General features: G+C 40.6%; 1 protein-coding gene across 3 annotated transcripts in view; it reads right to left on the reverse strand.

The window, feature by feature from the left end:
• Nucleotides 1-798: 798 nt before the first annotated feature.
• Nucleotides 799-15,815, reverse strand: part of LOC101738711 (SET domain-containing protein SmydA-8) — a 53,226-nt gene continuing 38,209 nt past the window's right edge. For 2 of the 3 annotated variants that reach the window (XM_038021693.2, XM_038021692.2), the window contains exons 3-11: nt 11,020-11,159; nt 10,408-10,545; nt 9,346-9,507; nt 7,348-7,537; nt 6,751-6,951; nt 5,473-5,705; nt 4,406-4,665; nt 4,197-4,300; nt 799-3,216 (exon numbers count right to left, since the gene is read on the reverse strand). In XM_038021693.2, the coding sequence (XP_037877621.1) occupies nt 3,076-3,216; nt 4,197-4,300; nt 4,406-4,665; nt 5,473-5,705; nt 6,751-6,951; nt 7,348-7,537; nt 9,346-9,507; nt 10,408-10,545; nt 11,020-11,159 (1,569 nt within the window). In that variant the 3' untranslated portion in view covers nt 799-3,075. Of the gene's footprint in view, nt 3,217-4,196; nt 4,301-4,405; nt 4,666-5,472; nt 5,706-6,750; nt 6,952-7,347; nt 7,538-9,345; nt 9,508-10,407; nt 10,546-11,019; nt 11,160-11,237; nt 11,518-15,815 lie in introns of those variants that run through there. The other variant, XM_004927416.3, reaches the window with a different exon arrangement.

Below are 15,815 nucleotides of genomic sequence, written 5' to 3' on the forward strand. Positions count from 1 at the left end.
GCGCGACGGTGGAAAGCAAAGTCGCCGTCGCCCAAAATATGTCTTTTCGGATCCCCCGGTCAAGCTCCGGTCACCGTCCTCGTCAAACTCGTCGACTCCAACGAAGAGTTCGACGTGCAAACTAGCCCATATATACAACCCACTGAGTTTCTCGCTGGATCTTCTCAGTGGGTCACAATTCCGATCCGGTAGTAGATTCAGCGAAGCACTGCTCTTGGTAGGGCTAGTGTTAGCAATTCTCTCAGGTTGAGCCCGTGAGCTCACAGCTACCCGTCTGCGCGAAGTTGTAATAGCTTCTTAGGCTACCAACGATTAAGTAGAAAAAAAAAAATGAAAGTTTAATGTTATTTATTTGATGAGACTGTTTTATAAGGTCATCAATCGGGCCAAGTGTCACGTGGAACTCTTCGACGTCAACGTTGACGCATCGGTCAAGCATCGGTCCTGTCTTCAAGCACTGTCCTCTTCGAACTTATCGATTACAACGAAGAATTCGACGAGCGAATTAACCCATAGACATAGCCCACTGAGTTTCTCGTCGTATCTGCACAGTGGGTCACGATTTCGACCCGGTGATAGATTCTGCGAAGCACTGCTCTTGCTAGGGCCAGTGTTAGGAAAATCCCTCAGGTTGAGCATCGTGAGCTCACCTACCCGCCTAGCGTAGCTGGTACGGCCATTTAAGCTACCAGCGTATATGTAGGAAAAAAAAAGTCATGACCAATCGTTACCATGCTGTGGTCATGTATCCACAGATTGGTTCGAACATCCAAGCATTCGTCGAGAAATAAAACCATATTTATTGAAGTTTAATAATTTCAAAACGTTTTATTATTATAACGAACATGGTTTGGTTGTAAGTACTAAATAAGAAAATTAACGTTTCACAATTCGCAACTTAATGTCTTTTAGTAGAAGGAATACACGAAGATAAAGCAGAATTAAAAAATTAGAAAATGATAAATAATAATTATAGAAAAGGAATGAAGCGCGCTCGTGGAATAGTTGTTAAGATAATATGATACTAGACGATGACCGAGCTTTGCTCAGTTTTTTTTTTTTATAACGCCATCTTGATGTGTCTTTAAGGCGGTTAGTTGCCCTCAATTAAGAAAAATAGTATTATTATTCGCCAATATATGTCGGGAAGAGTTGATTATTAAAAACACGAATAAAACATTATTTTCTGAAAATAAATCGTTGTTAGATCGATTTATCGCCCCCGAAATCCCCTGTATACTAAATTTTATGAAAATCGTTGGAGCCGTTTCCGAGATTCAGATTATATACATATATATTAATATACAAGAATTGCTCGTTTAAAGGTATAAGATAAGATAAGATAAGAATATAATATTTGTTACTTTTACTGATCAAATACATTTAATTTATAATATTACACACAATTATTTACACTCCACTGTATGTACTAGTCTCCGATTTTTAGAGGTGACAACCGAAAACGGACGCAGAAAGCTGCATTCACCTGTAAACTAAATAAAACGACGAAATGTCGGACACAAGATAAAAATAATTGTAAATAGACATGTTTTAACAAAAACGGACTTCAAATAGAAAAAAAAATAATCATCAAAATCGATTCACCCAGTCCAAAGTTATAAGGTAAAAAACATTAAAAAAAATACAGTCGAATTCAGAACTCCTCCTTTTTTGAAGTCGGTTAATTAAATTATGTCCGTATTAGAATATAACATAACAGACTGTAATGTAAAATGCTTAGATGACTTTAGTATTTGACATTAAGACTTTTTATCATACTCTTTCAATTGACTTACTCGTTATTTCAAATGCGGCTTATATTTTACAGGTGCTTCAAAAAAAAAATTTTTTTTAATACTTAGATGTGTGGACGGGCTCACAGCCCACCTGATGTTAGGTAGTTACTGGAGCCCATAGACATCTACAACATAAATGCCGCCACTCACCTTGAGATATAAGTTCTAATATCTCACAGTATAGCTACAAATCAGTATAGTTACATTATAGTCAGCTTAGAAACATAGGATCAAAGAAAACGAAATTAAAACCCGATTAAGGTATACAAATACATAAATTATAAGCGTTTTAAATTCGTTCTAGACAGATAACATATTACATTAATACCAAAACACCTTCTGCGGGTGAAATAAAGGGCATCCCCAACAAAAACGAAATGCTCAGAGATTTATTAGTAGATTTAAATTATATTTTCAATAAAATTATAATATTCCACAATTAACATATTTGATGTGTTCAACACGACCTCATTCTAGTATCTGCCATCTGTTTCAATGAGTCGAATAATTAACTTAATATATGCGAAATTTAGAAAGTTTTAAATTATCAAACAAACAATAAATATTCAGATAAAAAAATAAACAAAAATCACTGTTAGATTGTATAGCTAACGATACAAAAGATTGACCTAACAGATTAACATTTTATGGACTGTTAATGTAAATTAAATGTAGATTAAAAACTAAAAAAGACGCTTAAAGAGCAAGTCGAATTAAAAAATACATATTTTCTTTTATTATTTATACGCATAAGCATTTCAAATGATTTTACTATGTTTTTACTGACTCTTTTAGGTAAATGGTACATGGAAATTTGCGGGTTGAATTCTTTAATTGTTTTAAAACTTCTTGTGAGATGAGGGAGAATCAATACCTATTTAACAAAGCTTATAAATGAATGACAACGTAAGATAATAAAGATCAATTTTTATTTTGTGTCAAAACAGAATCGTACAATAATAGTGGTGGGATGTCGGGTAGATGTCATCCTTCTGTCTACTTCTTTAACGAGGCGTTTAACTGGGATAATAGCCATACAATACAATTGAGAATTTGACCTCAAGCCTCAAGGTAGGCGACGGTAATCCCGCTGTGATGTCAAATAAAAAAAAAGTAAGGAGTGCAGTGCAAAAATATTAAAAGAATAACATTTAATCATTTCGGGAATTCACCAGAACTTGAATAACTTGTCTTGTTCCTTTGCTCCGAATAAAAGAACATAACGCTAAAATTCACGATTTTATTCTCCGTAATTGAGTTGATTTTGTCAGGGCACGCTTCAGGATATCTTGCCGATGATCTGCTCCCATGTTTTGATTTTTTTCAGGGCGTCTCTTGCGGCCGCCGCCATGAGACCTTCGGATGAGTGCGCTGGTTCGAACCCGAGAATTAGGGCCGATTCTTGTAAATACTGTACTATCTGCAAAGGAAAACCGTATAGCATTATCTGCCTGTAGGTTTTACACGGAAATGTTTATGAGGTATATGAGGAAAGACAGGACGAGTGAGGACGCACCTTTCTGGCTGAGCCTTTGCTCGCCACCGGTCCTGGTTAAACTGAAAAAGCTTCCGGGCCAACAAAAATCCATCATTTATAAAAAATAAATAAAGACGTTATTGACAAAGTAAGGAAAAGTCGTATCGCAATATGACCGCTTTTTTAGAATGGTAGACTTACAAAACTATAAATCTTAGAACTTAGTGTTTTGAGACGAGTTTAGCATTCTGGTGACGGCCTAGAATATTCTTATCTTTTGCCCTGGTTATCATAAAAGGCGATTAAGTTATTCACCGCAGCTGCGTTCTCCTTGTATGGTACCACCATGCTGCGATCCCAAACCACTATTTACTAGTGGTAGGACATTTTGCAAGACCCGATCAGCAGGTCTCATCTTGCGCTACGACGAAGCTGATTGCATTTCGGGCAGATCGATATAATAAAACTGAGATTTCAACTATTTCTCATAAAGTGTGCATTCACTTCTCTGTCTTGGCTGTGATGTCTATAAACTCCTGTAACTACCTTAAAGCTGGTGGCTTATCAGCCATCTTATGGTCAGTTTTTTTTTATTGCTTAGGTGTGTAGACGAGCTCACAGCAGACCTGGTGTTAAGTGGTTACTGGAGCCCATAGACATCTACAACGTAAATGCGCCAAACAACCTTGAGATATAAGTTTTAGGGTCTCAGTATATGTAGTTACAACAGCTGTCCCACTCTTCAAACCGAAACCTGTCTATTTAGTCAGGGTGGTGGTACCTACCCGCGCGGACTCACAAGAGGTTCTACCACCAGTAATTACGCAAATTATAATTTTGCGGGTTTGATTTTTATTACACGATGTTATTCCTTCACCGTGGAAGTCAATCGTGAACATTTGTTGAGTACGTATTTCACTTACCTCTTTAAGACGATTCCGAAGACTCTCTTTCGTTATCGCTTTCTTTTCGAAGTCTCTTGTTGTCAATATCATTAGAGGCGCGTGTAGTTCGTACAGAGTTACACCTGAAAGTTTGGAGAGCAGCGTCTTTATAAGTTTTCCTTATGAATCTCAAACTGGGGGTCCTGTTTGGTACTATAGGATGGACCGGTATTTTCTTTAAGTCTCACCTCTCAACCTCGAATATCCGGGTTCGATTACATCAAACACTTTCATCAGATCTCTGCATATATCTATTTTTCTGTTCAGTTCAGTATCGGGCATCTCGTGTATCATGTAGTCTGTGACCTTTCCGTACAGCTGACTGAGGGAGTGCTTCGCCGAGAGACAAAGGTAATGACTGGGCAGCAACACGTTCCTGTACTTGTGGAGGAAATTCTCGAAGCCAGGAACGTCGTTCGCGTCAATCTGGTCGTATTCGTCTGTGAGCCTGGAAGAAATGAATTGGCAGTGGAAATATTGTACGAGGGTTACACAATCCGGCCGTCTGAGAGGGCTGGTGGTCGTGGCGCCGACCACCGCCGGTCCGGTGTCCCGAGGGGAGGGTAATGGGATAAATTTGCTCCGCGCTAAACGCTTCACTTTCCCCCCTTTGCTTTTTCATGACTTCTGTGTCATGCGAGGTTCGGACGTGGGTTGTTTAACGACAGCAGGTTTTAGTCAGTTCGACTTCCACATGAAGTCCGGCGATTTCCTCCTGACAAAAAAAGCGGGTACACAATAGGCAATCTTGGAATGTTTACATTGTCATTAAGAATCTGCTCGGTCCGTGAAATTGGTGTTTGGGCTAACATGAAAGCGTTATCGATGTATTTGTGCAACTTGTGTGTGTTACTGGTGGTAGAACCTCTTGTGAGTCCGCGCGGGTAGGTACCACCACCCCGCCTGTTTCTGCTGTGAAGCAGTAATGCATTTCGGTTTGAAGGGCGGGGTAGCCGTTGTAACTATACTGAGACCTTAGAACTTATATCTTAAGATGGGTGGCGCATTTACGTTGTAGATGTCTATGAGCTCCAGTAACCACTTAACATCAGATGGGCCGTAAGCTCGTCCACCCTTCTAATAAATAAATAAAATAACCATAGCTAATAGTGTAGGAGTAGCAAATAGACCTTACAGTGGAAGAGCTCTTAATCACACACTAATTTGTCGACCCATCTAAGCAATAAAAAAATATCCAAAGTTTTGTATGTGCTGTCTTGTGTGTAGTGATGTGGAGCTAGCAGAGCTAGAGTACCTCTGCAGCAGCAAGTGCACGGCGGCGGCCGGCATGGTGTAGTGGCAGTGGTCGCGGGTGCAGGCCCAGGGCTGGTCGCGCTGCAGGGGCCGCTCTGGTAGCACGGCGCCCGCGCACCGCGGACAGCGGAAGGCGGACGCGGAGGTGCCGAGCTCGGCGCGGTCCGCGCACCGCCGGCACGAGCACCAGAAGAACTTGCTGTGCTTTATGTGCTCACGACGTTTTAGTGTACCCTGATATTTATAATTTTTTTATTTTTTGTTATTATTATTATATTGAGTTTTCTCTCGAGTTCTTGACTCGGTTTAGTTCCTAGCTCCCGCCCTGAAATCTTCAGGGAAGAGGAGGTTCGGACTCCCTTGAATTTATGAAAACTGTATTACCCAAAACTTTACTTATTATTGTGCATCTGTGGATGGCTGCTTGTTTTTGTATTATGTGTATGTTTATATTTGCTTCCAGTTTGCTTATGTATCTATGTATACTTTTAGCCACTACGCCTGTTACGACTATTACTATAGGGATGGTTTCTGTGTGTGTATTCCAGAGTCGTGTTAGTTCTACTTTTAAGGGGTGATATTTACTAAGTTTTTCCAGTTCTTTTGGTCCTATATATTATTATAATTTATTTATTATTATTATTATTATTAAAGTAAAACTTTTATTACATCGTCTCAAACTTTTTCGTCTGTGTGTTGCATGTCGCGTGACGGTCGGCCGCGGAGTAGGGATAAAGTGAAAGGCGCTCGTCAGAGCAGCCAAGGCAGATATGGCGGCGCCTATAGTTCGCAGCAGCTGACCGTGTAGTGTATAGACTATTACTCATTTGTGCCATTGCTCCACGCTATTTTGTTTGTTTTTGTCAGTGTTTAATGTAAATGTTGAGTTAAATGTCTATAATGTGAAAAAAAGTTTCACTTTTACCGTGGTTTCATAAAACCACACAATCCTTATACTTTTTTTTTATTTAGAGGTTTCAATTACAAGGTCAGTTTACTGTGGATAGAGCGTCCTGGGAGTCCGTACGGGTGGAGATTTATTTACCTGTTAACCTGAGATTTAGAACTCATGTCTTAAGGTGGGTGGCGGCGTTTACGTTGTTGATGTCTATGAGCTTCGGTCACCACGTAGCACCAGGCGGGTCGTGAACCTGTCTACACATAACAAAACAATTAAAAAATCTTGATTTCTTTTAGGTATTCGCCAATTTAAGGAATGCTTTGACTTACATATACTCGACAATGCGCAAGAAGGTTTGCATTTATTTCGATGATTTACCTGCAGCGTGTAAGCGTAACACAAAGAGATCAAGTCTCCGGCTTTATGAGCTATTGAAGCTCTGACGGTTATAGGTCTGCCCGGAGTCCTCTCGGAGTCCGTGTGTGTCGTGGAGGGAGTGCAGTCGTGGGCCAAGAGATAGGCTCGATCGTAAAGAGCACGAGCGTTCGCCCCGCTACCACCCACTTCGAAGGCATTAACCTTTAACGTAAGAAAAATACACAATTGAATTTAAGTCGTCGTGGTCTAAAGGATAAGACGTCCGGTGCATTCGTGTTGAGCGATGCACCAATGTTCGAATGCAGTATCAATATTTCTAATGAAATACGTACTCAACAAATGTTTACGATTGACTCCCACGATGAAGGAATAACATCGTGTAATAAAAATCAAACCCGACAAAATTATAATTTGCGTAATTACTGGTGGTGGGACCTCTTGTGAGTCCGCGCGGGTAGGTACCACCGCCGTGCCTATTTCTGCCGTGAAGCAGTAATGCGTTTCGGTCTGAAGGGTAGGGCAGCCGTTGTAACTATACTGAGATCTTAGAATTTATATCTCAATGAGTAACGAATTATGGATTATTGGACTCTTCACCTCTAAAATCCCACAGACAGTGTGTATTTCCTCGGGATCGTATTCCAGACCCCAGCTCTTGATCCTTTGCACTACATTCTTCTCGTTCGTCGGCCAAATATCTCCTCTCGCCCGTCGGAGCTCATTGTGGGCTTCCATAGCTGATAAAGCCTGCCATTTCGGCGGATCTGCCTTCTTTAAAAGTAGACATCTGGAATGTTTGAAATCAAAATAAGCGAACTTTAAAACAATCAGCGGTATTTTTTATGAAAGTTAAGTCTTCAGGGAATACTGTACATAAAAATAATTATAGATGACTGGATGTGAAATTATTTTATATCACCACCTCTATTTAAGTTGCGAAGAAATCTTGAGTTAGAATTTGAAAGGGAAAATGTTGTTCAATACAATTTAGACTTAAATCCCTTGTCTCAAGGTGGCTGGTGGCGTATATTCGCACTCCAGGAATTTCTTAAGTGGTATTAATACCATGTAGATTCGTCTGCCCATCTGCAGCAATTAAAATAATGTGTAAGTGTAGGCAAATGAGACCATAGATAATACACATAAATTAGTTATAGATAAGCAACTCAAGCGCTCAACAAAAATGTTTACGGGCGTAGGCCACTAGATGGCTTCGCTACGATTAGTTTCTCATTGCTCCTGTAGATGGTAGCAACATATTACCTATCCTATATTTTATTTTAATGAAGGATTTTGTAAATTTTCAGAAACCGCAATCTGATAAAATTTAATCAATTTGTCTTTAACGAAAAAAGGGTTGTAGGTATTATATAATTTATATTTCTTTTTTCTGTGTTTAGTTATACAGTAATTATATGCCTTAACTTTCACAACATGTTAGGGGCATCCGCTTTGTCTTAAAGTATCGTAGTTTCAGGACCCTGAATGAGACAGTTGACAAACAAACATGTTTTTTTATTTATTGCTTAGATGGGTGGACGAGCTCACAGCCCACCTGATGTTAAGTGGTTACTGGAGCCCATAGACATCTACAACGTAGACGCGCCACCCACCTTGAGATACAAGTTCTAAAGTCTCAGTATATTTACAACAGCTGCCCCACCCTACAAACCTAAACGCATTACTGCTTCACGGCAGAAATAAGCAGGGCGGTGGTACCTATCCGCGCGGACTCACAAGTGGTCCTACCACCGGTAAAAACTGTGTGTACAAACAGATCGATTTATTTTTTACACAGTAACATGCGACATTGTTGGTGATTCAAATTCGTCATACATACAAACAGATCAGATATTTATAGATTGCTGTGTGAGATTGTACTTATATTTGAGTCATCGTGTATTAACGACGAAAGTATTTATGATTTCCGACAGTTTTCGATTGCGAATACGGGTGAACTAGCTCACGGCCCACCTGGTGTTAAGTGCTTACCGGAGCCCATAGAAATCACTACGTGAATGCCGCCACCCACTTTGAGACTTGACGCTTCTTTGTCTTAATTGCTTAGCAATTACATTTATCTATTCCGTGGCAATTACGCATGAAATATTTTTTGCGAATTCGACTTTAATTAGGTACACAATGTTCTTCCTTCATTGTGGAAACCATCCATGAGCGTTCTCAAGTACATGTACGAAAAGCAACTCAGGATTTAGGTATATACAACACTAATGTTGGCTTATATTAGCAACATTAGGGGCAGAAAAGCGCAGAGAGAGATTAATTGTAGTTAGAGAGAGAAAGAGGTTATAGATAGATAGAGGGAGAAAGAGATGATAGATAGATAGAGGGAGAGAGAGATATTATATACCCATAATACCCGCAGCAAAATTAGGGTTGTGATCAAAAAAAAATTATTTCTGCGTTATCGAAAAAGTTTTGAGAACTATTATTGCAAATTAATTTAATAAATAAGAACACATACATTAAGAGTGCGTATTAAAAGTTCTAAAAGCTAATATTACTTTGATCATTTTTATAAAATAATATTCCAGAGCATTTTTAAATCAATACGTATAATATAAGTATACATACCTTAACGGCATCAATGCTTGGTAGGAATCCCTCAAGTCTTCAAGCTTAGAGTAGTCTGGAGGTATACTTCGCAACGTTTCGCATTCGTAAGTCGAATGACCTGTGTATTTTCCTTGTCCGGGACACGAACCACTGCAAACTGGCCACTTGCAGTTTTTGCATCTGTAATAAAACATTATTTTTTTTCCCCACCTATACTGATAGCCTTGAGAGGCTGTTTCAGCTTCTCCTTGACGTGTAGGTGAGCTCACAAGGCTCAAACCGGAAGTATTGCTAACACTGACCCTAGCAAGAGCAGTGCTTCGCAGAATCTACCACCGGATCGGAATGATCACTGAGAAGATCCGGCGAGAAACTCAGTGGGCTGTGTCTATGGGTTAATTTACTCGTCGAGCCCTTCGTCGCAAACGACCAGCTCGTGACGTGCTTAGGGCGACGTCGACTGTTTACTATTCGGTCCACAGGATCGGGTGTGAAAAAAAACATGCTTTACACACTAAACTATAAAATATTGTGATTTCAGTGAGCGATATTCCTAAAGATTCGATTCAATCCGTTGGAAAGAAACTAAATTTTACGTAGCCTTTCGTGATTCCAGATATGAAGACAAAAAATTAAAACAAAAAAAACCAAGTGTGATTTAGACCACACGACTGAAGTAAAACTTCTTTAGCTGCATCTATATTTATAGTGATATTAATTTTCTATAAGCATTTAAATTTATCATAGGTTTTCATTGATAAATTTTCTTTTTGAATGAGAAATAAATTTGAGAGGAACAGAGAAAGCAGATGTGCGCGCCCACTACACTCTCTTGCTCCCACAGCAGCAATAGGCCTGCAATGCGTCTTAGATATACGACACGTAACTCTCTCTTTCTATCTTCACTAATTTATATCTCCCTCTCAATTTCCGTTCGCCTCACCCGATCACACTTTTCGTAACGCTCTCGTCGCGCTTTCACCAGCTTACTCCCCAAGTCAAGCGTGCGTAAATAAGTTTTACTTCAAAAATATCTGCAAAATGAAAGCCTTACAAAGTGCTAGAAATATAATCACTTACTTGTTAATATTATTTTCGTCTATTTCCCTGTAGCATCCGAGGCATATGAGAGCACAGCCCGTGCAAGGTCCAACAGCTAAAGCCGGTTCCTCTATGATGATTTCTCCGGCTTTAATGTCTCTTGCTGCCACAATGTACCTATAACGTAAATAGTTTGACCTATATACCTATATTTCCGGCAATAAACTTTCATAAATATTTTTTCTCAAGGTGGTTCTCTTTGCCAATAAATGCAGAGCAGGATACGGAAGGCCCCTATATTCTCTGCTGCTACTGTTGCTGGTATGCCGTGATCCTTGATCCTTCGGGCCAAGTGTGCCCAACTTCACTGTGAGAAGCTCAGTTACCAGTTCACATTGTGGTGGAACGGACCCACAGTTATCGTGGGCCGTCTAGTGTTCATACATATCAGCATAAATTATAATAAACATTTCAACAAACAATAAAATTATATGTTTTTTTACATTAAACTTCATGTTTGCCATGCCAAAAAAACTGGAAAGCATCTATGATCGCTGGGGCCATAAAGTTTTATTAATAAACTTAAAAATATTGTTGGGCCTCGATTTTCTTGATATCAAACGTCGTGTTCATTATGTGAGTTATAAATACCTGCCCATAACATCAGAGTATTTGATTTCATAACATAGGCTTTTCTTCTCATCGGCTGTTGAGACTTCTTCTATTTCTTCTTTGTCAGAATGCAAGATATTCTCCTTGTTTCGTCCATCGCTCTTGCCCCTCTTCTTTTGCTGAAAAGCAACGCCAAGTTATAGTAAAATATTAATCCACAATCTGAAACGATGATTCACGGTTTTCTTATATCTTACACAGAATATACAAAGTAGCATTCGCAATTTTGTAAGAAACGAACTTTCGCGTCGAAGTGCGTTGGAGACGCTGTTTTATGAATGAAGACAAGACGACTAAAACGATACGTGGACCGGAGTGAGTTTGTGTTATGAATGAGTGACCAGGCCAGGTAGGCGGTGTCTATTTGTATTTTTGTACGCCACTTGACTTATCCGCGCCAATGGCTCGATATGAAAAACCATTCCATAACCCCGCCAATGATTTATATGACCGTGAAATGGAATAAGTTAAGGTTGGCGTACACTGAAGTTCATGGTTGTATTGTGCTTTTTTATTTTACCTTTTTGATGTATTATAATAATAAACTTCAAGTGATTGTAAGTGATCGTTCATTCGTAATAGATAAATATTAATATGAATTTCTTGGTAATGACATCATTGATTTATAATACGATAGACACAAAAAGTACGTAATGCGATCAGAAATAAACTCTCAGAAAACAAGTAAGAAGATTTTAGAATATTTGTGATGCAATTAATATTCTAATACTCTTTTCGTTGGTCTACTGCGGATTCGTAAGATATAAACAGCGCAATTCAATTTAATTTTTCTATGACTAGCTAGGCTAACTAGACTTCAAGCAGCGACTATCCTCCATCGTTCAGAGTCGCATTCTCACTTTCTTCGGACATGTGTCGCGGCGGGGTGACGAATCAGTTGAGCGCCTTGTGGTGCAGGGCATTATTGAGGGTACAAGACCGCGCGGCAGATCACCGTTACGATGGACCGACTTAATAAAGGCAGCTCTAAACGGTCCCGTTATCGAGTGCACAAGAAGGGCCGCGGTACGCGAGGAATGGTGACGTCTGGTGAAGCGCACCACCACCCGAAGTGATGACCACGACCACTCTGCCAAGAGTGCATGCGACTGAGAAGAAGAAGAATGACTAGCTAAGCACTAGTTCTAATTTTTGTGGCCGGGGTATTCTTGGTGACTTTTCACCATTATCACAATAGTATAATTCAAAAAGAAAGCTTTTCGTATTTTCTACGTCCTCGGCATTCATCCTCTTGATTTGAAGCTTGGCATAATTCTTGATAGAATTTTCGAGAAAGTTTCTGAAATAGCGTTACTAACATAGGTAGATTTGCTATGATAGTGAATTGGATTTCTATAATACTATTATTAGATATTATAAGTACCTATTATTGGTATTACCTACTATTAGATATCAATAGATATCAGAATAGGTAGTATTATTAGTAGTATAATAGTAGTATAGAAATTCAATTCACTATCTTAACAATCTACCTATGTTAGTAAAGTAGTAGTAAAATTCTAATACTAGCTACTCGTTTACGTACGTTTCCTTAGCTCATTTGCAGTAACAGTCACATTTCTTTCTCAATTAATTAACCTCAATACCTAGCCTTCCCTAAATTTTACTTAAAGCAAGTGATTTTCTAAGCCCCGGTGAATAGCCTAGGACCTACTAAAATAATCTTACTTATTTCTGCCACGAAATATTTAGTTATTTCCCATGTTCAGTTTTGAAGGCACTGCCAATGAGACTTCAACAACATATCTCAAAACGGACAGAGATATTCACGTCGATCTAAGGCAGTGCACATTTTACATCAAATAAAACAACAACCCAATTTAATATTGTTACGCCAGTAAGAGTATCGCCATCTATTGCCGAATAGTCGAACGAATATCGAAGGATCTAGTAGCACCTAGAACGTTCGAGAAGTACAATGCCATCTATTGCCGTATAGTCAAACGAATATCGAGGAATCTAGTAGTGCCTAGAAGGCTCGAGAAGTACAACGCCATCTATTGTCAGACAGCGGAAACACAATACTCGAAATGTGTGGAATATTCTCGATAATTCTAGGGATGTGGTATTGGTTATAAAAGCACTGCAGAGATGGCACGCAGTCAGTTAGTAATCTGAACTACTCGAAGCGAAACAGCGAACGGATCACCTGAAGCGAAACGGAAGAAGCGAATTGAGAGTTTTAAAGTTTTTGTTGAGTGTTTTAAGTGTTCTAAGTGTTGAACAAAGTTTTAGTTGTACTTTGGTGGAATTTTATTTATCCCGAACCCCAGTGTGTAACAATATAAAATGTCCAAGAACATCGTGAGCATTCACCTTAATACCATATCGAAATACCAGCAATAGCTTCCCCCTTAACGTTTAAACTTTGATCTATTCAATAAAACATCTTTATAGCATCGTCAAATTTTACAATGTTTTCATTATTATAATTTCTGAGAAGTCGAAGTGTGCATACTAAATAGAGATATGGTTGAATTAAGAAACGAACAAAATGTTATTTTTTTTTGTCTGATAGTGTTTGTAATCAATATTGCTTAGTTAAACGTGTGTCTACACTGTATTGTTTGATTCAAAACATCCGAAGAAGACGGCTAACTTTTATTTATTTATTGCTTATGTGGGTGGACGAGCTCACGGCCCGCCTGGTGTTAAGCGATTACCGAAGTCCATAGACGTCTACAACGTAAATGCCGCCACCCACCTTGAGATATGAGTTCTAACAGCCTGGCCACGGGACATTCGCCGATGCGAATATTCGCGCGGTGCGAACGGCGAAGCGTCTAGCGACTAAAACAAGCGCATAGAAATGTACCTAACAAGCCACGCGCACCGGCGACCGGCGAAGCGACCGGCGAAATGTACCGAGCGAATCGCGCGATGCGGCGGGCGAGCAAAACAAATGCATGAATACGGACGGCGCGAGCCACGGAGTCGAGCGGTAGTCGCGGCGAATAGTGCAGTGATTAAATGAGTTTAGTTGTTTTCGCCGCGAAAAATTAACGCCGATATTTTTATATTTTTTATTTATTTTTTATTTTATATTTTTAAAGTCGTCGTGGGCAATTAACACCACACTGCCTCAAATGCCAACCCTACCTGCACGTGGTGCATCCTGCTGATTGACGAACAGGGCTCTGGCGACCGATAGATGGCGGAATAACCATCAACAAAAACCGCTCGGTGCGGAAATCTCCTGGCCGGTAACGGGCAGCAGCATTACCGGTGCAAGGCACCGAGTACTGCGATCGCCAACCCGCCTGCCAAGCGTGGCGATTACGGCATAACCCCCCCTTATGGCAGCTACAAATAAAAAACGGCCCCCAGTTCCCGGCAGCTTTACTATCCCTGGCTACGGTAGCAGCCATGGTAACGGTAAGGCAGGGGGTGCGAAGAATCCCCGGGCTACGGACAGCTACCACCAAATGACCCTGGCGACTCTCAATACCCGGACTCTGCGGCTTGACGAACATATTGAGGAACTGGAAGTGGAATTAGGAAGGATACGATGGCACGTCCTAGGGTTGTGCGAAGTCCGAAGACAGGGGGAGGACGTCATAACTCTAGACTCAGGCCACCTATTCTACTTCCGGGAAGGAGACCAACCTGGACAAGGTGGAGTTGGCTTTCTCGTCAATAAAGTCCTCACGGGCAACATTGTAGAGGTATCCAGTGTGTCGACACGGGTAGCGTACCTCATAATTAAGCTCACCGAAAGGTACTCCCTTAAGGTGGTGCAAGTATACGCACCGACTTCGTCATACTCGGATGACGATGTGGAGTTTGTGTACGACGATATCACCAGGGCTCTGCACAATACCACAAAAGCCCACTTCAATGTTGTCATGGGAGATTTTAACGCTAAAGTTGGAGTACAGACTTGCGACGAATCGGTGCTAGGATCCTTCGGTTATGGATGTAGGAACCACAGGGGGCAAATGCTAGTCAACTTCCTTCAGCGCGAGAGGCTCTTTCTAATGAACTCGTTCTTTGAAAAGAAGCCACAAAGAAAGTGGACTTGGCTAAGCCCCGACACTGTGACGAAAAACGAGATAGACTTTATTATGACGGACAAGAAACATATATTCAGGGATGTCTCTGTGATCAGCAGGTTCAATACCGGTAGTGATCACCGACTTGTCAGAGGCACACTGAATATGGACTTCAAGTTAGAACGCAGCCGTCTAATAAAGTCTACGCTTCGACCCAGCCTACATCACATGGCTGTAGATCCGGAGCAATTCCAGCTAGATCTCCACAACCGATTCGCTGCCTTGGAAACCACCACAGACGTAGACGAGGCCTTAGATGGCGTGGTGAGGACACTGAGACAAGAGGGACAGAGATTGTGTCCAAAGGGTCGTACAGGCAGAAAATCAAAATTATCATCCGAGACTCTCCGGTTAATGGAAGAAAGGCGAGAAAACACACAGGCCACACAATCAGAGAAGATGGCTCTTAGTAAGAAAATCAGGACGCTGATACGACGCGATCTCCGACGGTACAATACTCAGCGGATCAATGACGCAATTGAGCAAAACCGAGGAGCCAAGGTGTTCGTGCAGCGTCTTGGTAGAAGCCACCTTACAAAACTGACCACAAGGGATGGCCAAATTCTCGCCTCCAAACCGGAGATTCTCAAGGAAATTGAGGACTTCTACGGACGTCTCTATATTTCCAAAACCACCAAGTCTGCCTCTGACCCAGCAGATGTCCGAGCCACACTATCTCGCCACTACACCGACGAGCTGCCA

This window comes from Bombyx mori, chromosome 3 (genome assembly GCF_030269925.1).
Source record: "Bombyx mori chromosome 3, ASM3026992v2".
In the NCBI taxonomy this organism is placed as follows: Eukaryota; Metazoa; Arthropoda; class Insecta; order Lepidoptera; family Bombycidae; genus Bombyx; species Bombyx mori.